We start from the raw sequence: 27,605 nt of genomic DNA, 5'->3' as shown, positions 1-27,605 counted from the left end.
AGCGCTTAAATCCACAATTAAGATTTCTTTAGCAAGTTGCAACGCAATTGAAAAAGACATCATAGAAAGGAAAATAGTAATAAAAGTTACCATTCAGCCCCGTATTATTAATTTGACACGTTTTGATTACACATTTATTTCATTTTCCTTTCCATGACTGACGTAAAAGCAACAGTCACTTCATTATTTTGAAAAGTCAAAATACGAAAACATTCAATTCCAACATTCCGATACTTATATTTCTAAATACGGATGCATTACATTAAATAATAATATTACAATATCAACATTATTACATCTACAGTAATAGCTCTAAGTTATGGTAAGGCATCTTATTTAATGATAAATTCTTGATCATAATTTTATTAAAATGATTCACAATTCCAATCATTTAATTCATTCATTTAATTATCACCAATATCTAGACATTAATAAACCCTTTTGAAAACTAACGTGAATAACTATTATTAACATTCTAAGAAGTGTTTCCATCTAGTCTTGCCTTGCCAGAATATTGTCGTTGCAGAGTTCACTTCTACATTTCTAAATTTGTGTTTTCAGGGCATATTAATAAAAAAAAATGATTTCATATTAATTATTTTATACATAAAATATTTGCATAGCAAGAGCACCATCAATTATTACCGTGTAAAACCAAGCTCTCAAAGCCTAAAATTACTTAAGAGATTTTCTAAAATTTTTACAAAAAATAGCTCTTGAAAATGCTTTTTATGCGAATAAAAATGCGGTCTTATTGCCTAAAGGTGGGAATTTAGATACAATTTGGAAGAACATTATCTTTGCAACCCCATTTATGTTAGACAACTGGGTCCAATATTAAGGTATAGAATCAATAGCCTATGCAAGCTTTATAGTCATATTTCATAATTTTATTAACCGTCTAATATAATATTTATCATATATTCGATTGGTTGCAAATGAACTCAGAACATTCACGCGCTTAACAACTCTTTATATATCGTGAGCTAAAAATGATCAACTTTGACAGCAACAGTGTTGAGCGTGGTAGTCGCGGGGAGGTGTATCTGGTCCCAGTCGGTGCTGAGGTGCGCCTCGGTGTCGGTGGCCTTGATCGTGAGGCCTAGGGAGGGGACTGCGTTGGCGCAGTGCGGCAGCCGCAGCGTCACCGGCCGCAGGAACACCAGCCCTTGCGGACCGCACATCACTAGTGGGGAGAGCATCGCTTCACCTGTTCAGGAAAACACGTTAAAATGGTTGCGAACATCTTCAAGCTAATCAGGATAATAAAAGAAAGTTAAGAATGAAATAACATCAGTCACATCATTAAGATTCTTTGTCTTTTGACATTTGTTTTAGTTTTTATTTAACAAAAATTGGCAAGAATAGGCGACTGTTTAGGGTGTATTAAATATGATAGTTGTATAAGTGAATTAGATGTGGTAAAAATTCGAGCAGAAGATAATAAAATTGTTGAGTGCTAAAAGGTGGATAAGTTGTTTGGTAATTTGTCAATCGTATTAGATAACATTAAAGACAGTAATAATGTACACTGTAACACACAAACACAAATCGCAACACGTTTTAATGCATAATGTTAAGCATGCCAAGCGGTTAAGATGGACAATGGTCACGAACCAAGAACAAAACTGAAATCATAATAGGAATGAATAAAAAATAAGATAAATAAAAATGATATAGATAAAATGCAGTAGGTAAACAGTGAAAATAAGAATGAGATTTATGTGTTGATATATGGAGTTTTGGTCAAACATACAATCATACGGTTGGTTGAACGTAGCATAGGCGACGTCGTCTCTCCTCAATCTCTAAGTACGAGTGTATTGTGTGGTAGAAGCTGCACAAATAAATGATAATGATATATGACTCACCCGGTTAATAGATGTATGTAAAATGAATAATGATAAATGTACGTATGTTAAAAACAAATATAAAAACGATACAAGCAATACTTTATACAATAAATACTTGGTAATTGCTGTAAATATAGAAAGTGCTATGTATTTATGACTTTATTACATGAAATAAATTAACTACGTAATGATAATAAGTGTCAGAGATTAGAGTGTATTCTATACATAAAGGTCTATCTACAACCCACATGCCTCACAATGTCCATGCAATATACATATAAACATATTTATTGGTTTGTACATAGCTAGCTAAACAGTGGTACAGTCACAAATCAAATTTGTTGCTCCGCTATTTTCACAATCGTTAATGCCCAATTAGTAAGTGCTTTCTAGATTCTAGACTACAGGCGCGTGCTTCATTACAAAAAGCTTTACCGTTGTCCATATCGATTGGTGGCCCCCCCACGCGCTGGCTGAGCCTCGGGTCTGACACCGTAAAGTAGATCTTTTGCTTGATACCAGGAGCTATAGCTTTAGGCGGGATGATCAGGGAAACTCCCCATTGTCTATCTTCTAATACACCGCCTTCACTGTCAAATATTCCCCAAGTAGTATGCGGACCATCAGGTTCTACTTCCTCTTTACTCTCTGAGGCACTTTCTGACATAGACGCCTGAATCATAGTGTTCTGATTGTTAATAACGGTTGTTTCGTTCTGACTTGCAGACATATTTTCAGAATTTTCTTGGCTGCTCTCAGGACTTTTCTCTACTATCTTTTCGCAGAATTTTACGGTTCTGCTAGGTTTTGGAGGTTGATCCTCTAAATCTTGAGAGGTGTAAGGGGTACTTTGAGGCTTATTTTCAAAGTTCATACTGCATTCAGAAGCATAATGAGTTTCCATTGACGTTGTTGATTCATACGGTACGGGAGAGGTAGTAGCTTTTAAAGCACTCGATATGTGTTCTGTCTTTCCGTGCAAACGAGGTGAGTATAAAGGTTCGCCTTTGAGTACGGTGGATTCTATGTTCAGTGACTTTTCCTTTTCTGCGTCAGTTTTTGACTCTGTCAATCTGAGTTTTGAAAAATCTATTTCTTGGAATGTCTCCTTCTCAACGCTGCTTTCTGCTTCTGTCTTTGTTTGATAAATAGGTTCTCGACGGGATAAATGATTAGCATCACTGAGTTCATACGGGCTACTTCTAGCACTTCCTTCTTGGGCTTGTAATACTTCTTTAGTTTCCTGGTGAGATTCGTATATTACACTATCTTTTAGTTCTCTTTTGGAAACATACAAAGGTTCTCTCATTTTAGCTGCATCGCTTTCATTTGCTTCCTTCCTGGTTTGATAAATCATTTCCTTTTTAGCTTGATTTCTTTGTTTTATCATTTCCAGTTTTTCTTCTAGTCGAATACCATAAGTAGACTCTTTACTGGCTAACATAGCGGCTTTCTGAGATAAAATTTCTTGTCTTGACACATATGTGCACTCTGCTGAAGCTGGTCGAATATCTGGTTTAAACTCAAGGCTGTCACTCCTCGTACAATAATTAGATTCTGAGCTGCTAGATTTGATCTCGGATCGAGTTGCATATGGTGATTCTGCTTGCCCTGTTCTCGATAGCATTTCCGTTCTAGACGAATATGGTGGTTCGCTCATACACTTAGCCATTGGTGATATCCTTTCGGGATAATTTACCGGAGTTTGTAATCTTCTGTCAGGCCTCACACTGTAGGGATTCTCTGACCATGAGGTGCTTGCTGGAGGTTCGTACGTCCTTCTACCATACAAGGGCTCTTTAACAGTAAACGACCCATCCATTCTTTGCTTAAGCATTTCTTCCTTGGTATTATAAGGTGATTCTGAAAATCTCTGTCGCAACATGTCTTCTTTCGTAGAATATGGACTTTCAGAAGTCATTCTGTGCCTAAGCATGTGCTCTTTGCTAGAATAAGGAGATTCGCTGTATAAGGAATCTGATTGCTTAACGATATCATGCTTAGTAGCATATGGGTTATCGTTTATTATTTCACTCCTGGTGGCATAAGGGCTTTCCCTAATCGACTCAGATCTGGTACCATAAGGACTTTCTCTAACAGAATCTGTTCTTGTTCCGTATAAACTCTCTCTTACTGAATCTGTTCTTGTTCCATATGGGCTTTCTTTTACAATATCGGTCCTGGTGCCATAAGGACTCTCTCTCACACATTCAGATCGTGTTGCATAGGGATTCTCTCTAATGCATTCGGCTCTAGTAGCATACGGGTCCATAAGGGGCATGCCCATAGACTGTCGGTTTCCATACGGACTTTCAAAACTCTGATTAGTAACTTCAGATCTACTGGCATAGGGGTTTTCGCTTGAGGTATCATACAGAGAAGCATACGTTCTCCTTGGTTTAGGAATAGGATCGTAAACGAGATGTTCTTTGGTTTGGTAAACTGGTTCTGGAGGTAGCGGTTGCGTAGGGTGGAATGGTTCGTGTTTTGTTTGCTGCTGTCTTTGGTAGATGGGATCTATTTTGGTAATCATATTAAAGCTGGGCGACTGGCCGTAAATGCCTCGTCTATTATACTCTATAAGGGAGTTCTGTCTGCGTAACAGTGGGGTAACTTTCGGTTCCGTTTCTATCTCACACATTGAATTTTGTCGTCTTAGATTTTTTATGACGGGTTTGGCATCGTATTCTCTAACTGTGCAGATTACGCCATTTCTGTCGTCACAAAATGAGCTTTGTCGTTTTAGGATTGGTTTTAAAACTGGTTTTTCACATGAGGAAGAGTTGCTACGCTGCAACATTTGGTTTCTTATTTGCGTATTTCTCATATGCGTATTCAAGTCGCTAAGATCAGACTTCTCTCGTCTGAGCATCGGCATTTGATGCATCTGATGCCTAGGCTGCAAGTCTGTCTCGCATAATGACTTTTGCCGAGATACTTTTTGGGAATTTTTCGTTTTTGATCGGAATAGATCGAGCACAGCGTTTTTAATAAACGATGGCTTTTTAGACAATTTCTTTTTTGTTTTTGGTGAAAATGATTCGTCGCGCTCCACGCTCGAGTTCATGGCATCGGATGAACTGCGGAAACCCACAACCAAAAACCCACTTAGTTACGCTATGATAAGTAATCTGGACACTTCAGATACAAAACTAGTGTATTAAATAGAACTTATGAGATCAGATAAAAGCAGTAAAAATCTGAAATGTCCAAAGTTAATGGCAATTGTTTAAGAAGTGAATTTAGAGATTCCTTAAAAAGCATATTGAAATAAATGCCCCTTGAAGGAATGAAAAAGAAAAGAAATACAACGAACGATGATAGAATATAATTAATTTCAACAAGGGAAAGACAGCCAAATGAAAACCAAAGACGTCGATGTACAATGTAATGAGAAAAACGAAGCAAAGAGAAAGACAAATTAATTCAATATGCTTTATAATAGAATTTTCAAGTTGCACTAAAATGCAGACACGCACTGCCAATAATAGTTGTCATAACAAACAACTCTAAATACTCTAATATACAATGTTATTACAATTTACAGACTTACCCCAATATAGAGATATGTATATGTTACAAAATATGTATGTATTACGTATATTTATAACCACATACAAGACCGATACTAATACTGTGGCCCGACAAGACATTGTTAGTCGTTTGTGAAGCGATTGGTGTTTGCATGTTAGAGCAAATTGTACAGGGCTGATGTAAACGGGACCGAAAACGGCTAGAGATTCTCGAAGATATGACTTTTGGCACATGCAAATTAACAGAGAAATGTATTGAGGCATACTTTAATGTATTTATTTTAGAGTTTGAATGTATTTGTAAATTAGGGACTGATTGGTAGTGCAATTACAAGGTTATCGTTTGATTAGGTCTTACCTTATATTGTGCATGTGTTGAGGCTTCCTATATAATTCGAAGGCGGATCCGCGTTGTTCTCGACTGCCTGCTAAATCTGGAAAGAGATAAAAAGAGTTAGAATTTAGATAGTGACAAGAAAAAATATCAGTTATTAGCATTTAAGGCATTTGGTGTAATAACAAATAGGTTACCTATGAGATGGGGGTTGTGCGGCAGGTTGATGGCGCGGTGGTGGGACGGAGGCCCGGAGTACGGCGGGGACTGGGGAGGCATCTGACCGCCGTATGACATGTTTTGTTGATGCTGTAGACAAAAACAATTCGGTTACATGTGCGTATAATTAATATTTTACAAAGTTGACCTTTAAGAAGCTTTCGACACGGTTTAAAAACTGACAAGGGGTCGACTAAACTTTTAGAAATAGAAACGGCAGACTATAATACTTATTTGGATGTGAAATCTTCTATTTAAGAAATAAAATAGGATATTCGATATCGACAGCTGACAGCAGAATAATAAATCTAGCCAAAGCATTCCACAAGGCACCAAATTATGTCCGGTACTAGGTTTTTATGGTTATTTATGATTTCAGAGTAGCTATTGTCATGGAAGATATATATTGCAGTAGATGATTATTTGTAAGGACATACGTATAATAAAAATGCGTTTCCGTTACCCGCATCACGTAAGTGCACAATAGAGTCGGGTAAGGAGTTCCTCAGGGCAGTATTGTAGGTCCAACAGTGTTGAGCATTATAGTTACTTGTGGGTAGCTGTTGTGCTGCACGCGGTGGTGCGGCTGCGACAGCGAGTGCTGGTGCGAGTAGTGCGGGTAGGGCGCGGGCGCGGGCGCGCGGGGGCCGGGGCCGGGCGGCGGCGCTGCTGCCGGGTCCATGCTCTGTTGGAACGATTGATAAATGAGCGTTTTCCAAAAAAAGTGTACATGTCATTCATGTCTTCAAAATATTGACTTCTTGGGCTCATTTTACTCAGAATCATTTGTACATTCACGCCTCATACATGAAAAAATGTGTCCCAAAATTTTGTATGAAAAAATTTTTTTTCAGTGCGTCACGTTCATACAAATAAAAAAAATTCATACAAGAATGTGACGATCAGGAAAGGAAATTTTTGGACACATTTTTTTATGTATGAGGCGTGAATGTACAAATGATTCTGAGTAAAATGAGCCCAAGATGTCAATATTTTGAAGACATGAATGAAATGTACACTTTTTTTGGAAAACGCTCAAATGACAACTTTTTGTCATCCACCTAAGTAAAGACTTACTTAAAAGTTTCTTAGATGAATCTCGATTGGTTTTTATAGATTAAAAGTAAACACACCGAATGTGGGTGGATATTATTCGGTTGCTAGTATAAAATAAGTGTTCCATTGGTGGAGACCAAATACGCAAATTCAAAAATTATGAATTACCACTAAGATATTCATGGTTCGTTTTTATTTGACCAACGGTAGTCCCGTTTTGCACTTGATGTATGTTTATCGGGTGGCTACCTGATAAAAAACTCCATGCAATTGTTTATCTCGTTATGTTTTATATTTCAATAAGGTCTTTATTTTAACGATTTTTCTCATGCAAGTACTGCGTTTACGATAAGCAGGGCATATTTAGCCTCGGGCACAACTGCGTTTCATTCATCAGAATTTCGCTACAAAACCAGCACGAAACTATCCAACTGGATAGTTTCGTGCTGGTTTTGAAACGCTATTACCTTCAGAATAGACTTTGCAAGCCAAAAAGCTCTACCTATGTTATAATGCACCATTTATTTTTTAAAGTTTTCAAACCCAATCTTTAATGTTTAAAAATAAAGCTTAGCTGAACCATGTGTTTCAGGGATGTTACAGAGCTCCGTTTCCGTTTCCGTTAAGTCGGAACTTCCATTTGGTATTACACATCCGTTTCTGTTCCGGTTCCGTTACTTTTGAACCGGAAGTTATATCGGATGTCAATGCTTAGCGCGGCAGCGGGACATGAGCGGTGTACATCAAAAACAAACAGGTTTATACCAGTCATTCGCTCATAGCCCCGCTTGCCACGTGCTGCAGTAATTAGATGTTCTGGTTTATCCGTGTTTTCGAATTTAAAGTACCTACTCGTATGTGTTGTGTTGTGTAATGTATACCTACTGATAGTACTGACTCAGGCTCCGGTTCTGGTTCCGGTTCCGTTTTCGGTTCCGATTCCGATAAACTAAATTTAAAACATCTGGTTCCGCTTTCGGTTCCGATAAAACCACATCCGTTACATCCCTGATGTGTTGTATTGCGTTTTCAAAATGCGACGATTTCCGAGTATAAGAGTAAGTAACACGACACGACACGACGAGTAAGACGACTGGTCTGGCCTAGTGGGTAGTGACCCTGCCTGTTAAGCCGCGGTCCTGGGTTCAAATCCTAGTAAGGGCATTTATTTGTGTGATTAACACAGATATTTGTTCCCGAGTCTTGGGTGTTTTCTATGTATTTATGTATTTGTATATTATATATATCGTTGTCTGAGTACCCACAACACAAGCCTTCTTGAGCTTACCGTGGGACTTAGTCAATCTGTGTAAGAGTGTCCTATAATATTTATATTTATATTTAACATACCCCGTTCCTGGGGTGTCCCGGGTGCGGCTGGTCGGCGGGCGGGCGGTAGTGCTTGGGCTTGGGCGGCGGCACCGGCTTGTAGGGCGGCGCGCCGCGCGCGCTGTAGTCCGCCTGCGACGCAGAGTTCGTGCGGCTGCTGCGCTCAAACAGAACATACCTATTAACTATAATAGGTGACACTACACAGACACTAGTCTACAAATATACAGTGACCAGTACAATGTTGAAGCACCTCGAAAGTTTTTTATAGGGTCATAAATAAATAAATAAATATAAATATTATAGGACATTATTACACAAATTGACTAAGCCCCACGGTAAGCTCAAGAAAGCTTGTGTTGTGGGTACTCAGCCAACGATATATATACAAATACTTAAATACATAGAAAACAACCATGACTCAGGAACAAATATCTGTGCTCATCGCACAAATAAATGCCCTTACTGGGATTCGAACCCAGGACCGCGGCTTCACAGGCAGGGTCACTACCCACTAGGCCAGACCGGTCGTCAAATAGGTATCTATTGTAAAGATGAAGTGGAAAATCAAATATGTGAAGGACATTCATTTGACTAGAAACTAATAAGTATCTACAGTGATTTTTACGAACTACCGTAATCGTATGAGTTAAATGGTACAGTCAGCAGCAGAATTTGCTAAGCGGGCGAGGTGTTCAAAATTACCTTCACGCGCTCTTATTCTCTTAACAATAAAGTTAGTGTCAAGATCATTTTGTACACCTCGCCCGCTTAGCAACTATTGCTGCTGACTGTACCTAATATTATACCAAGGGTAAAATTGTTGCGTTATAAGATACTGACAGACGACATAAGACCATATAGGCCTTAAACTTAGAATAAATTTAAAAGTGGAAAAATTACTGTCTAGGATGAGACTTGAACTCACGGCCTCTGGATCGATACTCCAGCGCTCTGCCATCTGAGCCACCAAGACCTCATCCAAAGCCAGCAAATCTTTCCACCATATGGGTCAACCCCGAGCGACATCTACCGTAAGAGCGTTATACTTCTTAAGAGCCAACAGGAGTGGTCATTTCTCCATACAAACGTACTCGACTGTTTCCTCCGTGGGTTTTGAAGCTAAAGCAATGATTTTTTCAACACAGATTAATATTTTCAATATCAGTGTCGGACCGTTTTGCTTTTTTTTAATATATTTGTTTTTTAAGGCGCTAGAGCCCTTCAAAAATGGCCGAAATGGCCTAATTGACTATGCCGCAATGAGAGGCGTGGTATTCAAAACTGATATTAATTAGCCAAAAAAGCAAAACGGTCCGACACAGATAATTTCATAATCATTTAGATTTTCAAATTTGGTTACGATTGGTTAAGTGTTGGAGGAGGAAACAGTCGAGTACGAAACCTCGATTTTTGAGATTTTTCGCCTTGTCCTTATCGCACTAGTTTTAGGAGCCGCTTCCGTTAGCGAGACGGGTATATTTACCTAAAATATTTAAATCTCAGCTCCTGTTTCGTCTTAAACATATAGGCCTTGATATTTGGAACATTTATTGTTCAAAAGTTAGGTATACCTGTATTTGGCGTGGTCGTTGGTGGGCGCGTTGGGCAGCGAGGGTCCGCGCGCGTGCACGGGCGCGGCGTGCGTCGCGCCGTTCATGGCGGGCCGCTGCGGGCTGCGGAAGTTCTCCTGGGACCTGCTGCGATGGACAACACCCAATTATGATCCTTACTGTAAAGAGCTTAAGCATATTTCTAAGGCACGTGTCTGAAAATTAAACAGAAAATTACACACTGCGCGCTGCCAAAACTTACCTAGGTGGGCGTTTTCTAAAATAAATATCGAAAACCTGATTCTTTCAAATCTGGACATTCTTGGGCTCATTCTACTCCCAAAGATGTCCCAAAATGTCCATTACATTACGTCACGTTTTATTATGAGAAAATTTTTCACTTGTATGGACGTGACGTAGTGGAATGTACAATTTTCATACAAATTTTTGGGACAAGTTTTTTTATCATCAAGATTGAATATGCTAATAGTGATTCTGAGTTGAAAGAACCCAAAAACACTAGGATCTGTGAGAATCGGGTTTTCAATATTTTTTTTGAAAACGCCCAGGTACCAACTTCTTATGAAGGGAAGGATAACAGATGCAATATGATAAATACATAAAACTAAACACTAGAACACGCCCATAGTGCCCAATATAATATTTTGTAATGACAATTTTGATAGAGAATGGACAAATCAGATCTCATTTTTATTAGATATATAAATATGTTATACTGTGTGTAAATGCGCCACCTAACTAGTTAGGAGAATATAATAAATTATATACTACCTGTTTAACTTCTTCTGTTTAATTCGAATCATCATAACTAATCTTATCCTACCTACATTTGGTATTTTAATTTTGTTCTGAGCATTACTCTCTACTATTGGATTGTATCTTTAATCAAAGAGAATTAATTAGAAATAGATATGCTTTTCCCTTGTCTCTGCTTTAATGTAAAGTTTCAGTAAGTTACCTGTAATTGTCAGAGCTTCTGTACTCGAGCGAGTTGTGTTCGTGCGAGTTGGAGTTTCGCTGCGGACTCTGTGACGACATGGCGGTCGGGTTGGGAGGCGGCGGCGGCTCGAGTTTACTGAAACAATAATATTATTAAGTGAGCGTTTTCCAAAAAAAGTGTACATTTCATTCATGTCTTCAAAATATCGACTTCTTGGGCTCATTTTACTCAGAATCATTTGTACATTCACGCCTCATACATAAAAAAATGTGTCCAAAAATGTCCTTTCCCGATCGTCACATTCTTGTATGAAATTTTTTTTTATTTGTATGAACGTGACGCACTGGAAAAAAATTTTTTCATACAAAATTTTTGGACACATTTTTTTATGTATGAGGCGTGAATGTACAAATGATTCTGAGTAAAATGAGCCCAAGAAGTCAATATTTTGAAGACATGAATGACATGTACACTTTTTTTGGAAAACGCTCAAGTAATCGTTCTCTACTGATTACGATCATAAATACAGTCGCCATCAGATGCATCGGAGCGGCCGGGGTGCTCAAAAATATCTGAACGCGCACTCTAACGACCTGGCAATAGAGGCGTGTTTAGATATTTGTGAGCGCCTTGGCTGCTCCGATATATCTGATGGCGACTGTACCTGTAGGACTTACATACCTACTATCAATGAATTTGATGTATGTGTCACTTCGTATCTTTTCACGGTGACTATTAATTAATATCAAATTTAACACATTAACTGCCAGCGACTCGCTAGGGCAGTTCACTGTTCGTAGGCGCTTTTCGCTACATACGGTTTTTCCCGTGTTATCGGCTACGCTCGTAGCACGTGGCTCGCGCTGGCACTGAATGTGTCAATGCACTCACAGAATGCACGCGGCTTGAAGAACCGTAGCACAGTACACTAAGAACAGTAGTGAATATAAGGCCGCTCGGCAAGTTATTTACCTACTCATGCGTTGGCGCTTAGGGTTGTAACTTTTATTTTTAGTTAAATATTATTTGCGTGTTATGAGTAGCACTAGGTTTCTATTTATATAATATAATGAAATGTTCTATCAATTCATAAATGAGGTGTAAATTAAGGCCGGTAAGAGCTGGCAAATGCGAGCGTACTCGAATTCGCGCGATCTCAGTCGCGGTACGGCCCACAGTGCCGCCACCGTATGCCCCCGTATATTATGCGAATGTGTGCGTGGCAGCGCGTGCGTACACGACGCCCGGCGCGCACGCACACATTCAAGCCGGCAGCGGCACATTTCTATGAGGATTTACTACTGTTCTTGTACTGTGACCGTAGGGAGCTCCGTTTCTCTTGCACGTCCTTACTCTTTCTCTTCGCTTTCTCCGCTATAATTTCCTTAGACCTGCACGAACTGCACTAGTATGGAACAGGGATGTTGCGGATGCCGATTTTTTGACATCCGCGGATGCGGATGCGGATTTTTAAAGGCTCACATTCGCGGATGCGGTTACGGATGTCAAGATAGGTACATAAAAAACGTCAAACTTTACGTCAAATTACATTTTAGTAATTTTTATTTCAAAAAACCGGCCAAGTGCGAGTCGGACTCGCGTTCCGAGGGTTCCGTACATTAAGTCCCACTCACGCTTGACTGCTAATTTCTAATAGGTTTTTTTGGCTAATGACTAAATTACCTAGCAGTCTAGCACTTACGTCGATGCTAAGACGTTCCTGTACCGACCTGTTCCACATCCACATCCGCATTAAATCCGCATCGATTTTATGCGGATGCGGATGCAGATGCGGATGTTGAAAATAATGCGGAAGTTCCGCGGTTGCGGATGCGGATGCGGATATTCGCAACATCCCTGGTATGGAAGCTGTAAGGATTTGCAACGTGATAATTTGATAAAGAGTAAAGTTACTTCGGAGGCGGGGCGACTTTGAGGTCATCGGGGGCGTTGGGCGGGAGGCGGCAGGAGCCGAGCGCGGAGCCGTTGTTAGAGCCCCCGTAGTCGTACGATGACGTGCCATCGTACGAGGTCTGCTGTGGGAGTAACAAGCTCAATCAGTTGTGGGTCGAGTTAAATACCTAATGCTTGTACATAGTTTTAAGATGATAACAATTAGTCTCGTACACACACTTGTTTTGATATTTGGTGTTCACCATCAAAAACTGTAGGGGAGATGCGTGTATAATGATCCCTCAAAGTGAAATGATCCCCCCTCTTATCTGAGCAACTACTGATGCCATCTATCTAAATATGCATTAAACGTCTTCCCCGTGACCCCGCCAGTTGCCTCTTAAAGTGTTGCCTATTAAAAAATAATTAAAACATATATGTACGTCTAATCTACGGTAGCCTATTTTCCGAATTCCATTACTTTTAGCATGTTGCGTTTTATTCAAATTATGTTTCACTGTCGGATCTTAATGATGTTTATCTATACTTTAAGGATGTTTATATTCAATCAAGTTGAATTTGAAAGTTATATTTTTGTCGATATTTCAAATTTGGTGTTTGAGGTCAAATGATCCCTTTTCGTAGGCGTAAAATGATCCCTGGAATCATTTTACCCCCTAAGTAATTTACTATGAGCATTTCCTGTACAGCCCATAACATATTATGTCGCGAATTTATGTGCGCAAAGCCACTTACTTCCGAAAAAATGACCTTAGGAAGAAATTCTAAGGGCTCTTAATGCGATTAAATTATGGATTGCCTTTTAAAATACCAAGCAAAATCTGTGCCCCTAACGGCATTAAAAATAAGGCCAAAATAGAAAAAAAAATAGCACTCATCTTCTGAAAATAAAGAAACGCTGGAATCGACTGACTTAAATGATTAAGACGAAGAAATCTTGCTATTACAAAGGAATGATCTGTGATTATTTTAACTCTACCCTAGGGATCGTTTTATACATACCTATGTATAAAATGATCCTTTACTAAACCTTTAGAAAACATAACATAATTATTTAAATATATAAAAAACACGAGAAATAAGTATGCAGTTACGTAGTTAAGTAAATGGACTATTCATAAAGACCTAAATCTTGTGTTTTTGTCTCCAACTGTGAACACAGTAAAGTTTCTGTGTGTGTGTTAATAAAAAGTCAGTCAGTTTTGTATAGACGTGAACCTACCGGGTTCCCAGGATGCCTGTGCCGGTCGAGCGAGTTCTGCGTGGGCTGTATGATCATGCTCGTAGGCCGGGCTGTGTACGTGGCCGTGTCGTCGCCGTTCGCTTCCTTCGGTGGCCCGAACAGACGCTCTTGTGCGCTGGGGCGTGTGTTCTGTTTATCGTAGTGGCTTTATTAAATACCATTGTGTCAACCGAGAATTTGTAAGATAACGGTTAACATAGATTTTGTAAAGCATCCTTAATCTGGCTTAATGGAAAAATAATATGGGTAGATCTTAAGCTTATGCTTTAAACATTAAGTATGCTCCGAGCTCCGAAGCAGGAGTTAGACGCTACTGGATAAACGCTAAAATAAGAGATGACAAATAGGCTAGAGTATGTTCGAAAAGGGAAGAGTCGTGGAATGTATGGGGCTCAATACATTTCACGACTCTTCTCTTTCCGCACAAGCTCTATGAGTTGAGTTGTGACTTCCATGCGGCAGGTAACAAGGACTGATCTCGCCATTGCGAAGGAGGGTTGTTGGTCAAATATTCAATTTTCACCTCAGCAGCTCGAACAAGGGTACTTTACTACTTAAAAACAGTGAGCAAAATCGCATTTTGCTCACTGAGTGAGACAAAATGAGCAAAATCGAATTTTGCTCACTGTTCGAGCTGCTGAGGTGAAAATTTAATTGTTGGTATATCTTAAGAAAACATGAGTGAATAGAGGTAAGTGATGAAGAAGGAATACATTTTTCGGGTTCTCTAATATGTTCTCACTGCTGAGGTGAAAAATGTTGTGTACTACACGAGATCAAAGTTATTTACATCTCGTGCGCTTTGAGTCCCTTACTACGCTCAAGATTCTAAATTAGATTCACTCGCTACGCTCGTGAATCTATTATAGAATCTTTCGCTTGCACGGGACTCACTCGAAGAAATATCAAACTTTGATCTCTTGTTGTACAAATAACTATTTCACTTGTATATACCTAACTAACATTAGTAAGTAACCCGTCAAGTAATTAGTGTTACCTGCTGCGGGTGCCTGTTGAGGGGCGGGCGGCCCGGCGGCGGCGCGGGCAGTAGAACTCCTCCTGCTGGTCGGCCGGGCGTGCGCGGCGGCAGCTCTGGAACTGAACCGTTAACACACTACATGCAGACTTGTTACACACAGATTATACAGCTACGAATAGCGTTACACACAGTCCTTATTACACTTGCGATGTCATTTTGGAAAGTCTTTGTCAGACCTGCTAGCATGAGTTGCGTTCTCGCTCGCGACTCGATACATCTAGCGCGTCTTCAAGTATGGACTCACGCGCGAGAACGCATGCTAGACCGCCAGAGATATGCATGATTTGTGATGTCTCTTTGAGAAGTAAATTCAGCTAGCGACGCATAAAACTCATAGTAGGTATAGTTTAATTTCAGTTCATTCGTTTGTAAACAATATATAAAGGCAAAAGAAACGCGACTTAACAAATTTTGTACACAATTAGAAGGCAGATAATATACTACCCCATCAAATAATTATAGATTTTAATAACAAAACTTCCGTGAGACAAAGACATAATTATTAAATATCTGCGCCGGTCCGTCACCGTAAACGCAAGCTCCTGATGACACTTCTCGGTACAAAGTGAAACATGTCGAGCGTTTTTCGACTTAACATACATGAGTGACCCGTTTTTAATATATTTAATTATAGATTTTATTATGAGCTGAATTAGAACGTAGCATGGTACCTACATAGATACCTACAGTTACTTATTTTAAGACTTTGAATACTTTGATAATTTTGATATAGTGCTTACCGGTCCCATAAAGCGGGGAGTGCGGTGGTGAATGTGCCATAGGATTCATCTGGTACGGCGGAGCCTCTTGCGTCATGTTCTGCTGCCCGTTGTGGTGCGTCATGCCGTTGGTGGGCCCGTTGCCGTTCGTTGAGAACCCGTATTTGCTGTCGCCGTACCCGCCTTGCTGTTGCGTTGAGGAAGTGTTCAGTTGAAGTTAGACTACTGGTTTTTATAACGTTATACCATAGAGAAATATAGTAAGACAAGAGTGCTCACTCCATACATCAGTTAGACTATTAATTTCAGTGTCTACATCTAGCATCGAGTAGCGGAACTATCAGTACTGCTACTTGACAATAGATGTAGCAATACTGATAGTTCCGCTTTTCGATGCTAGATGCTAATAGTCTTTTTGGTACTAAAACTGATGTATGGAGTGACCAATCTATGTATTTCTTTCTCTATGGTTATACTTACCCAATAATTAAATATTAAAAGTATACCTATGACATTTAAATATCTAAGTAGTCCCGAGATGTTCGCGAGCAGATTGTGGTACTTACCTACTAGAAAATAACTGAGAATACACATTCATCTGTTAGCCCTTAAATGCATGATTTTTTCTTTTTGCCCGAAATTAATATATGTATCATATAATTCTTTGCTGGTTCTAGGAAAAATAGTAAAAAAAATATAACATCGATTTTCGCTGCGAAATCAGTGTTAGAAGTTGCATAGGCTAAATCATATTTATGTAAATATATAATTATTAGTAAGATATGTATATAGGAAAAATCTTACTGCCATCAGAAAGGTACACTATTTGTGATATTCCTATGATAAAGTTTTTAAATATAAAATAATTACAAACCCCGAAAAATCGGCCCTAAATCACACACTAAAAATCATCAACTTCCGGTTTTTCCAAGTTTTCCCACATTTCATCTTAAAACAAATATAATTTTTATAAGTTAAAATATTGCGTAAATTTAAGTAAAAATTCAGAAAATTGATTAGATTAACTATTGAAATATTATACAGGAACAAATAGAATTTGTCTAATTATGCATAAAATTTAATGTTTATGTTGTGTACGCTGCATCGTACACCATGCATTTAAGGGTTAGGTAATTCAAGTTAGAACTTGAGTTGAATGTATCTACGAGTATATGCTCTCAGTTCCCCTGCCCTGATTATTAACTACTTAAAAATCTGAAATTACGAAACTAGGGTACCTTTACAGTCAGCAGCAGAAGTTGCTAAGCGGGCCAGGTGTTCAAAATGATCTTGACGCGACTTTATTGTTAAGAGAATAAGAGCTTGTCAAGGTAATTTTGAACACTTCGCCCGCTTAGCAACTTCGGCTGCTGACTGTACTGTAAGTAAAGTACTGTCCTAATAAAATATTAAAAAAAAAACCTATGTGGATACGCATATTTACCTAAGTAACCCAATAGATTATCATGATAGTGTGATGATCTGATGATTTTATGTAACTTGTTGAAACAATACAACGTTAAAGAAGCAATGATATACGCACCGTATAAGGCGGCGGCACAGCATCAGCCATATGATTCAAATCGTCATCTCGGTCCATGTTGTCCTGCGTCGTGGCTATGGACGGGTCCGACGACGATTTAACCAGCCGCGGCGCCGGCGGCGGGCTTACTTCCAAGTCGCTCTCCGGACTCGACGCGTACGACAGCCGGTTCTCCGTACTCGACGACATTGAGAACAAGAAGTCGTCCGACAACGGCTCTGGCCTCTGTTTTGCCTCCGCCATTTTGTGAGTCGGCCATTTTGTTCGGGTCCGGGTGGGTATGGAATGGGGTGACAAGACAAATGAATGATTGCAATAAAACGTTACAACTATGTTTAGCGTCTGTGAATGATTAAATGGGGCACACTGGACAAATTAACATTCAAGTTAACTGGGGTGTCAATGACACGAGTACTCTGAACCATTGTGCAAATATTGTAAAAGTAACGGTTTATCATCGAATGTTCATTTGTTTTAAAAGTGGTGTTGAACACTGATAAATAATGACAATGTTCAACAAAAACATTAACACATTATGTCAACTCTTTGGCAGGTTTATGATAATCAATTAAAATAAAACAAATTAAATCTACAAAAAGCGTAACAATACCACATACACAAGAAGCGATACATAAAACAGTGCAAATTATTTACATGCAGCAAATATACATACAAAGGTAGATAAAAAGCGAAATAAACAAATCAAAGTATTGATTGAGTCATTTTGTGTTTAGCCTATTTTGGTAACTTTAAGTTCTAGTGATTTATTATATTAAAACCTACACATACCCTAAATGTAACTCAGAAATAGGTTTATTAAGCGTTGTTTCGTCCCTTTCTGCCTCGGACTGCTCACATTTCTGGTCAACAGCGTGTTCCTCTAGCTTTAAAGTGGGTAGTGACAAGTTTTTTATTTTATGAAGTGATCTCTCTGTGAATGTAGGAAGTGTTCGAGCCTCACTGAACCTCCCAGGGTCTACGGCAGGTTTAGAGTTGCATTTACAATTCGGAATTCGACATATTTGCCTTGACGGCTTATCAAAACTTTTTAAAACAGTATTTGGCAGTTCTTTTTGCAACTTGGCCTTCCAATCGGGAACTTCATTAGTATTTTCTACCTCATTCTTTTGAAAGAACACCGAGGCTGGCCTAAACTGCTCAGTCATGGGAACAACTGAGGATGGTCTCTGTATATTTGGAGTAGGAGATTTAGCAGAAGTTTCGAGGACGCTGAAAGGTCTAAATCCTTGCTGTGGATACATATTCTTTCCAAAATTTCTCGACATTTCAGGACTGATAAAATTTCTTGAATTTAAATTTCGACCGGAATAGTATTGTCTTTCTGGGTAACTGGCAAAAGTGTGTCTGTTTTTGTTTGTTAAGTAAGTGTTAGGCACGCTATAGTTGTTGTTAGGCATGCAAGGAGTTAATGTTTCAGCGTAATAGTAAGGCACTACGTGATTTCTGTTAGCGTCATACAGTTGATTGTGGCGTTTGGTTTTAGCGTTTAGATTAGGCATGTTCTGTGGTGATTGTATGGGGGTGTGGGGTGACCGGGACTGGGGGTAGTTGTTAATGGGGTAGGAGATGGGGTAAAAGGCGGGGTAAGGGGACGGTGGGATCGGGAAGTATATGTCCGACACCATTTCAACGTGCTACACCGCCGCAAAGACAGAAGAAATGAAATTGGTTAATACATTTAATGCCATTTCAAACCAATCCGCAATTAAAACTTTCCCTTTTTCTATGGGATCGCCAAAATTGGTTTGAAATAAGGCCTTTTATATGATCAAATAAACGACGTCCAGATAGATTTCAGTGATAGGTCCCCAAAACCTTTATTTTACATTTTGCTGTAAGTAGTAATTTATTTGATCACAATAAATATTAACATAGACAGATCTATACGAAGCACATAGTTTACCAAATGCACCTTTGCCTTTACCAAGCAACCATCTTGAAGCATGATGCGACATACTGTTGTAAATAGACAGACATACGAGTAAGACACCTTTCCAATACTAAACATAGAAATGTATTTCGATTAATGTAAATACATGTGTTCTAAAGTCTTCAAACAAGATAACAAGTTTTTATATAACTTACCAATGGCACAAAATAATAATACACACACAATGCTATCTCAATTAAAGACTTTAAGACCTACATATGTAAGACATATCAAGTACCAATTTCAGATTATTTTTATAGATATAGTCTTAAATTTAAACTTGTGGGCGCATCTGGTCACATAATAAATCCTCACCTTGGTCTCGGACACCCAGAGCTGCTGTTGCTGCGTCCGCTGTATGAGGTCAGTGAGCTTGTTGAACCACGTGGTCTGGTTGGCCTCGCTCAGCGTGATGGTGTGCGTGAACACGTGGCCCCACACGCGCTCCATGTGTTGGGACTGCTCGAGCAGCTTCTTTGAGGACTTGTGGGCTGATCTGGAGATTCACGTTAATGTGTCAGGCAAAAGAGAAAGCAAATTTAGAAAATGAACTTGACATACCCGACTTGTGGGCTGATCTGGAGATTCACGTTAATGTGTCAGGCAAAAGAGAAAGCAAATTTAGAAAATGAACTTGACATACCCGACTTGTGGGCTGATCTGGAGATTCACGTTAATGTGTCAGGCAAAAGAGAAAGCAAATTTAGAAAATGAACTTGACATACCCGACTTGTGGGCTGATCTGGAGATTCACGTTAATGTGTCAGGCAAAAGAGAACGCAAGTTTTGAAAATGAACTCGACATACCCAGTTTTTCAAGAATCTTTTTGTTAATAAATGAATTGGTGTTATTCAGAAGTGGGATGATTGTTATCGCTCTCGGAATAGAAAACAGTTTTCAAAAATGTATAGTCTATAGTCCTTACGAATATCAAAATAATCACATGACTTGGTCATTCGGCCGATAAGCTACAACTTTTTGTATCTATGGAATTATATCATTAGTCGAACAACCAAGTCACGTGGTGTCTTTGTTGTAAATTTTAAGAGAAAAATGGTGACTATAGTTCTTATAGACTATAGTTAAGATCACAGGTAGTTACTAATACATATATCTGGCGGCTAGCCTGATTGCAATGTACCTACCAAATATGCAACTCACGCAAGAAAGCTTCTCTAAACGCGTCCTAGTATAAAGAGCTGTGAAGTGTCAGGGGACAGTAAACTTTTCATAAAAGAACTTACTTTGGAAGGCCTGCTCTCAACTGCTTGATGATATGTTTGTTGTCAGCTTTCAGGAAGATGACGATAGGGTAGAACTGCGCGTAGTTCAGTCGGTCGACGGCGTTCGGCGTTATGTCCAGTAGCGCGTGCTTCCCTCGCTCCATGATGGATCGTATGCTGGATAGGCGGATGATGCCAGCTGACTTAGTTTTACTGTCTTCTAGGGTGCTGTCCATTTCTGTAAATAAATTGGTTGAAAGATGGTCATAGATACCCAACGGCTATGTTATATATTGCATGTTCCAAATATTTTTGATATAACCGAAGACATTTGATATTAGATCTGAGATAACGGTAATTACCAAATGCTTCCAGGCAAATCTATGGAACGACTATCCCAAGAGCTCACGAGCTTGAAATAAAGAGAAATCTAGCCCGTTAATGTTGAGCTTTATTTATGATCAAATTGATCCACACATAAAACGAGCCTATGGTGATCATCTTGGCATGTGAACCAACTACGAAATAACATTCGATTATGCCCATGAGCTGGAAACTTGGACCACAATCTTCTAAGGGAAATAGGTCCGGCTTCTTAGGATGAAGCCGTCCTATCCAACTAAGAGGTTTCTGTTCAAGGAGAACAGATTAATTAAAGGTAGAACTTACTAGGACACGCGAAATTGTCTGGCTCCTGCTGTAGTAATCGTTCTCGCGCCAAATCAGCGACACAGCCAAGAACGATGACGGGACGCACGAAGCCGGGCTGTTTTAGCGCCACTCGCTCGTATGCTGGGAACTTGCTGATGCTGTCCGACAGTACTACTTCGTCCCAATGCTCCTGTTGGCAAAAAACACAAGTTACTAAGACAAAAGCTTTCAGAGACTATAATGCAAGGTTCTGGATCTTTTGCCTGTTACGAGCTGTGTGATTATGTAGTTCATTTTAGGTCAAGAATAATTGACCTTGCTCCTCCCATGTCTGGAATACCGTCGCCGGCAGAAGTTTGCCTACGCCTTGGGTCTCGTATCGTTCTGGACCCAGCTATTACAACTAGCCCAAAAGTTACGTAATATGAACTGACCTTGCCCAGAATACCCAGTCCCTTTGTCCTCCAGTGTTTGACACGTCCCTACCTGACGAAGTTGTGCTTGCCTTCGTTGAGTAATATCTGCTTCTTTATGGTCGCATTAAACTACACCTTACCACCGTGTAGGTGATGTGTTTCTGGACCAGCTGACCTACGAAAACTACTGACCTTGCCCAGACCCTTTCTCCTCCGGTTTGTGAAACGTCCCCAGCTGAAGTTGTACTTGCCGTCGTTGAGTAATATCTGCTTCTTGGTCGCATTAAACTACACCTTCTAGAGAGATCCCCTTTTTCTGGACCAGCTGACCTACGTAAGCCACTGACCTTGCCCAGACTCTTGCTCCTCCGATGCGTGGAGCGCCGCCGCCTGAAGAAGTTGTGCTTGCCGTCGTTCCCCGACATCTCTTTCTTGGTGGCGTTGAACTGCGCCGTGGCCAGTTCCTCGGCACGAGCCTTGTTGGGGATCGTGCCCTTCTGGACTTCTTGGTTGTTGCGACCTGTTATGATGATGGATAATAATCTCATTATTGTATTTGTTACAGTATAAAAAAAATGCAGTACGAGGTCATCCCGGGCGGAATTTTTGGATCGGATCAGTTCAGCAAGTCTCCATTGCAGTTGAATTAGGACTTTTGGGCTGGCTCCTAACCTAAGTCTATGTTTCAGTTTCCTATCAATAGCATTGTTGTTTTTTTAGACACACCTAATGTTTATTTTTAGGTACACTTCGCAAATAGTATTAATAAGTTTAAATATCCACTTACCTATCCTGTAGACCTGCCACGCGCCGACAGTGCCGTTGTGCAGCGTGTCCACCACGTGGAACACGTCCCCACATCTAAAGGACATCTCCCCGTCCGTCGGCTCCGTGTAGTGGAAATGCGTCTTTATGTGGAACGAGTCACCAGCTGTCAATGAAATATAAATGTCATGAGGTATTTCTGCCCAAAAATTTTGATGGTGATGATAATTTTTAGGTTTTCATCAGTAGTTCCGCTTCATGAAATTTCGCTTTCCGAGAGAAAATGTACGATACCCGAAAAAAAGTTAAAGATTTTTTTTTAATATTTAAAGACGGTCGATTTCTCCAGGATAATTATACTCACTAACTCACCCTGTCCGGACACACAATGGGGCCGATTTTGTTGTAAGTTTACTCTTTCAAATATAAAAAGAATCATCCAAATCGACCGAGAAGTTTTGAGAAAATCGGGGAACATACATAGAAAAGAAGACAAAGTGAGAACCTCCTTCTTTGCAATATTGAAGTCTGTTAAAATGATGGTTAGTAGAATAGTATTCAGTAGTAGTATGGGTAGTGGAATAGTATTCAGTATCTTACGCATCTGTCCACCAGCAACAGCGCTGTATTCGCTCGGCGAGTGTTGCACGATGAGGTCTATTCTCTCCTGAAGACTAAGTAGGAAGAGAACTGCTTCTTCTCGCGTCACGCCTTTCATCTCCATGTCGTTCACCTGGAACAGTACGTTATAGTTATATTATGAGAGATAAGAGTAGAGTATCATGAGTATCATGACCCGAGAGCATTGATGCATTATTTCTCTCTTTCAGAGTGAAGTAGGTATAGAGGAGCTTAAGAAAAGAGTCTGAAGTCTAAGAAAAAGATGGGTGAGTTCAGCCATAGAGAAATATAGTAAGACAAGAGTGCTCACTCCATACATCAGTTCAGACTATTAATTTCAGTGTCTACATCTAGCATAGAGTAGCGGAACTATCAGTACTGCTACTTGACAATATATGTAGCACCGACCGGAAAGTCCTATCTCAACAGCATAAGACTTTCCGGTCGGTGCTACATCTATTGTCAAGTAGCAGTACTGATAGTTCCGCTACTCGATGCTAGATGCTAATAGTCTTTTTGGTACTAAAACTGATGCATGGAGTGAGCACTATGTATTTTTTTCTCTATGGTTTAGCTGAATCTAGATGTGTGATTAATGCTAGCTTTGCCCTGAAATACTTCCGAAAACGCTATAAAACCTATTTTGGTCTGATGACAGTAACCCAAACTCAGCTTTCATTCTCATAAAAATCAAAAGTAGGTACTTATGTACCTCGCTTATGCGAGGTTGAAAGTTGCATGGGAAGTAAAATGTTTACCTTGAGTATCTTGTCAGCAGGCTGCAGACCCTGCAGGGCGGCGGGGCTGGTGGGCTGCACGCCGGACACGAACACGCCGGAGCGGTTGCCGCCGCACAGCCGCAGCCCCACCGAGCCTTCCTTCTGGAAGCTGATGAGGCGGGGCTCGCTTCTGGAAAACAATAGGGATGTTGACATGAATCGCGAATATATAACATGTTATGTTTTTACCATAGCAGGGAATATTAGAACGCGGAAAATCATATTTTGCAAGTGTAAATATGCGTAATAAATTAATTAAAAATAATCAAAAGTATTTAAAATAATGCCCAGTATCACGTGACTGCAAACGCCAATCGGAGCGCGTGACGTAATCACAGTGGAATCACCAAAGACAAGTATAAAACCTGCCTAAGTGTCTACAGATTATCGTACCGAAACGCGATCTTGGTGCGGTGCGGCGCACGAATCGATAGTGTGTAAGGTGGTGCGTTAAGGACGCAGCTATAAGTTAGAGCGAGAAAGAAGGTCGCTGTCCGATGCGGTAGTGTGTTAAGGCTTTAAAAAAAATTGTCAGTTGCCATATAAAGAATTTAAAAAAATGTCTGACAGCAGTTTGTTTAAAACGCCGTTACGTCATCAAGGTCACGTGACAGTTTGGAGCGTTTAGGCGCGAAATTTAAACACGAAACTTATTATACATGTTTTTTTTATTCAAAATTAATGAATATATTTTTTTTATATTTTTTTCTGTAATTATTACGTGTCTATCTACAAAATAAAACCAGTTCCAAAAAAATGTCAACATCCCTATTGAATAGTTCCAAATTACAAATTATTTATTTGTTGTAAAATTATTTATTGTGAACCTTGTCGATTTTCATCAATGGTGTTGAGTGTTGAACCATTAGTGAGTATACAGAAGGCCGCGTTCAGTACGTATCAAACGAAAGAGAAAACCATTATTTTTTCGCCCTTTAAGTATCTTTCATTTTCGTTGTACACTACATAAGCTTACTCGATCGAATCGAGGATATGAATAATTCAATATGATTTCACGTAGGTGGCCAATTACTAAAATAAAAGTAAATGGAATGGAATACTCATAGGAATGGACAATTTATTGGAATTGCAAAAACATTTAGTCATGAAAGGTGTTTACTTACGGTGGTTTGTTTCGCTGGTTGGTCATCCCGTCTTCTTCGTACAGTTGCCGCCTGCTGCTATAATAGTCTGGAAATGAAAACGCATATTTTAGGTAATTTGTTAATACATAACCAGAGAAGTACCTAACACGTTTGCTAAATTTTGGTAGTTCCTAAATAAACGTGCACTAAAACTAAGTAAACTAAGTTTTTCCTTTGCCTACACTAAAAACTGCCACATACAAGTTTCCGGCGCAAGAATATGCTCAGCACAACTCTTGTACCAAACACATCCTAGAAACATAAACGTAGGTATACCGTCATTCCTCGGAAGTGGTGGTCTCGGCGGCTGCTCCACTTCGTGCGACATCGGGCCCCTCCGGCTGTCTCCAGCAGACCCGCCTCGCACTGGGGCCTCCACGTATAAATTCTGCCCACTGCTGGAGTATACTCATTACCTACACAATCCTTGCACACCGCCTAGTAAACGAACCGTCATTCCTCGGAGGCGGTGGTCTCGGCGGCTGCTCCACTTCGTGCGACATCGGGCCCCTCCGGCTGTCTCCAGCAGACCCGCCTCGCACTGGGGCCTCCACGTATAAATTCTGCCCACTGCTGGAGTATACTCATTACCTACACAATCCTTGCACACCGCCTAGTAAACGAACCGTCATTCCTCGGAGGCGGTGGTCTCGGCGGCTGCTCCACTTCGTGCGACATCGGGCCCCTCCGGCTGTCTCCAGCAGACCCGCCTCGCACTGGGGCCTCCACGTATAAATTCTGCCCACTGCTGGAGTATACTCATTACCTACACAATCCTTGCACACCGCCTAGTAAACGTACCGTCATTCCTCGGAGGCGGTGGTCTCGGCGGCTGCTCCACTTCGTGCGACATCGGGCCCCTCCGGCTGTCTCCAGCAGACCCGCCTCGCACTGGGGCCTCCACGTATAAATTCTGCCCACTGCTGGAGTATACTCATTACCTACACAATCCTTGCACACCGCCTAGTAAACGAACCGTCATTCCTCGGAGGCGGTGGTCTCGGCGGCTGCTCCACTTCGTGCGACATCGGGCCCCTCCGGCTGTCTCCGGCAGGCCCGCCCCGCACCGGCGCCGCCACGTACAGATTCTGTCCGCTGCTGGAGTAGGCTGACTGCATCGGCTCCGCGCCCGCGTACACGTTGTGGGATCCATCTGTAAAAGTGTACACAGTCTTCAGTACTGGAAAAATTACGACAGCACTCAATGCAACCATCGTTGCCTTAGCGCCGAAAAACGGGAGAGAGAATCAGACCCCATTTTAAAAGCTACAGGATTACAGTTTTAAAAGTTTAAATAATGATGGAAAGGCATATTATGTCGCCATTGGAAAAGCGCCAATTCATAGGATCAATCACATCATTGTAGTTAGTCGGTTTACACATAAGTTACTAAAGGGCCACTTGCACCATCCAGGGTTAGCCACTTATAACTCGGAGTCAAGTCAACCACCGGTTAACCTCGAGTTAGTGGCTAACCCTGAATGGCGCAATGGCCCTTACATGTATAAACCATGCAACAATTAGCTTTGTAAAATGGGGCAAAAAGGATGAGAAGAAGTTTAGGTTCCCATATTGGCAATCATGTCAAATTATAATACCAAAAAATCTGCAGCGTTAACTTCTATCTCATTAAATTTAAAGTATCTCACTAATTACCTACACCGTACACGTTTGACAACTCGAATACCAAAAGAGTTAGTAAGATCGGATGCGTCAATTTAATCAGCTGGTTATTCCAAGGTATTTGGCCTAATGAATCTTGTTTGTTGACTGAGCTGTGTGATCGACGTAATTAACGTTGTTTCGTTGTTAATTCTCGTTACGTGATGTCGGTAATTATTATGAAAGTAGATGATTTACTTAACTCTAGCGTTAAAGCAGAGCAACAAGTCTTACTTTTAGTTATTTCATATATGATATGACACATCTCAGCCGTTATTCACATAAATTACAGGTAAATATTAGAAACGCACATAGCTTTTCTAATACCTCTATCTTTAATTTTAAATTACCAAACACGGACATAACCAATTATAGATATTTGTGGAAAAGATCGAGCACTGACACTTATAACTTTAAACGGACTGCGACTTATACCGGATAGTCGGGTCAATAAAACATGTGATACTTAGATACTAAGAGGGATGACATACTTACATTATAGTTTTTAGAATAAGGTTCTAAAGACTCACCTAAACTATTGTAATTATTCTGATAATTCCCGTTAGTGACCGTCTCTTCCCGGATCAGTTCCCTCGTCACCACTAAATTAAGTCTGTCCTTGCAGGACTCTATCAGTTTCCTGGCTTCCTTGAGCGTTATGGCGTCAGTGATGGCTGTGTTGTTGATTCTGGTGACTACGTCTCCTTCGCAGAGGCCCTGGCCGGCTTGGTTTAGCTGCTCTCTGGCTCGGAGGGTCAGCTCTTTGACGTAGAGTTTGCAGCCGAGGACTATGCCGAAGTCTGTAAGGAAGATTAAAATGTATATTGCACATATATTTAAGATACGACACAACATCATTAAAATGACCAATAGCATATTACAAGAAAGGTTTCATCCTTTGTGACATGTCTATAAATCAATAACAGAATAACGAAAGAACGAAAGAAAATTTAGTAACGGGAGGAGATGCATTTGACTCGCAAAAGTAGCAGAGCGTGACGTGTACAAGCGCAATGTATTCTTTTTTCTATTTTACATACTTACACAATCGCCTATGGTCTGTCGTTATATTTTTTTTACATTTCAGACTATGCA

At 40.2% G+C, this 27,605-nt stretch overlaps 1 protein-coding gene across 13 annotated transcripts in view; it reads right to left on the bottom strand.

The window, feature by feature from the left end:
- Positions 1 to 593: 593 nt before the first annotated feature.
- Positions 594 to 27,605, bottom strand: part of LOC134660614 (tight junction protein ZO-3-like) — a 140,012-nt gene continuing 113,000 nt past the window's right edge. For 4 of the 13 annotated variants that reach the window (XM_063516416.1, XM_063516756.1, XM_063516909.1 and 1 more), the window contains 23 exons: positions 27,041 to 27,310; positions 25,825 to 26,001; positions 24,828 to 24,894; positions 23,683 to 23,833; positions 22,904 to 23,036; positions 22,326 to 22,469; positions 21,886 to 22,058; positions 21,141 to 21,312; positions 20,493 to 20,709; positions 19,563 to 19,743; positions 17,297 to 17,521; positions 15,775 to 15,940; positions 14,993 to 15,093; positions 13,975 to 14,124; positions 12,753 to 12,874; positions 10,857 to 10,973; positions 9,899 to 10,024; positions 8,346 to 8,481; positions 6,490 to 6,624; positions 5,918 to 6,029; positions 5,745 to 5,820; positions 2,289 to 4,933; positions 594 to 1,210 (listed from right to left, as the gene is read on the bottom strand). In XM_063516416.1, the coding sequence (XP_063372486.1) occupies positions 987 to 1,210; positions 2,289 to 4,933; positions 5,745 to 5,820; positions 5,918 to 6,029; positions 6,490 to 6,624; positions 8,346 to 8,481; positions 9,899 to 10,024; positions 10,857 to 10,973; positions 12,753 to 12,874; positions 13,975 to 14,124; positions 14,993 to 15,093; positions 15,775 to 15,940; positions 17,297 to 17,521; positions 19,563 to 19,743; positions 20,493 to 20,709; positions 21,141 to 21,312; positions 21,886 to 22,058; positions 22,326 to 22,469; positions 22,904 to 23,036; positions 23,683 to 23,833; positions 24,828 to 24,894; positions 25,825 to 26,001; positions 27,041 to 27,310 (6,020 nt within the window). In that variant the 3' untranslated portion in view covers positions 594 to 986. Of the gene's footprint in view, positions 1,211 to 1,756; positions 1,838 to 2,288; positions 4,934 to 5,744; positions 5,821 to 5,917; positions 6,030 to 6,489; positions 6,625 to 8,345; positions 8,482 to 9,898; positions 10,025 to 10,856; positions 10,974 to 12,752; positions 12,875 to 13,974; positions 14,125 to 14,992; positions 15,094 to 15,774; positions 15,941 to 17,296; positions 17,522 to 19,562; positions 19,744 to 20,492; positions 20,710 to 21,140; positions 21,313 to 21,885; positions 22,059 to 22,325; positions 22,470 to 22,903; positions 23,037 to 23,682; positions 23,834 to 24,827; positions 24,895 to 25,124; positions 25,253 to 25,299; positions 25,424 to 25,824; positions 26,002 to 27,040; positions 27,311 to 27,605 lie in introns of those variants that run through there. The other 9 variants (XR_010097910.1, XM_063516484.1, XM_063516555.1 and 6 more) reach the window with 9 other exon arrangements.

Source organism: Cydia amplana, chromosome 1 (genome assembly GCF_948474715.1).
Source record: "Cydia amplana chromosome 1, ilCydAmpl1.1, whole genome shotgun sequence".
In the NCBI taxonomy this organism is placed as follows: Eukaryota; Metazoa; Arthropoda; class Insecta; order Lepidoptera; family Tortricidae; genus Cydia; species Cydia amplana.
The sequence above is the reverse complement of the archived record's forward strand: the minus strand, read 5'-3'. Positions and strand labels throughout refer to the sequence as shown.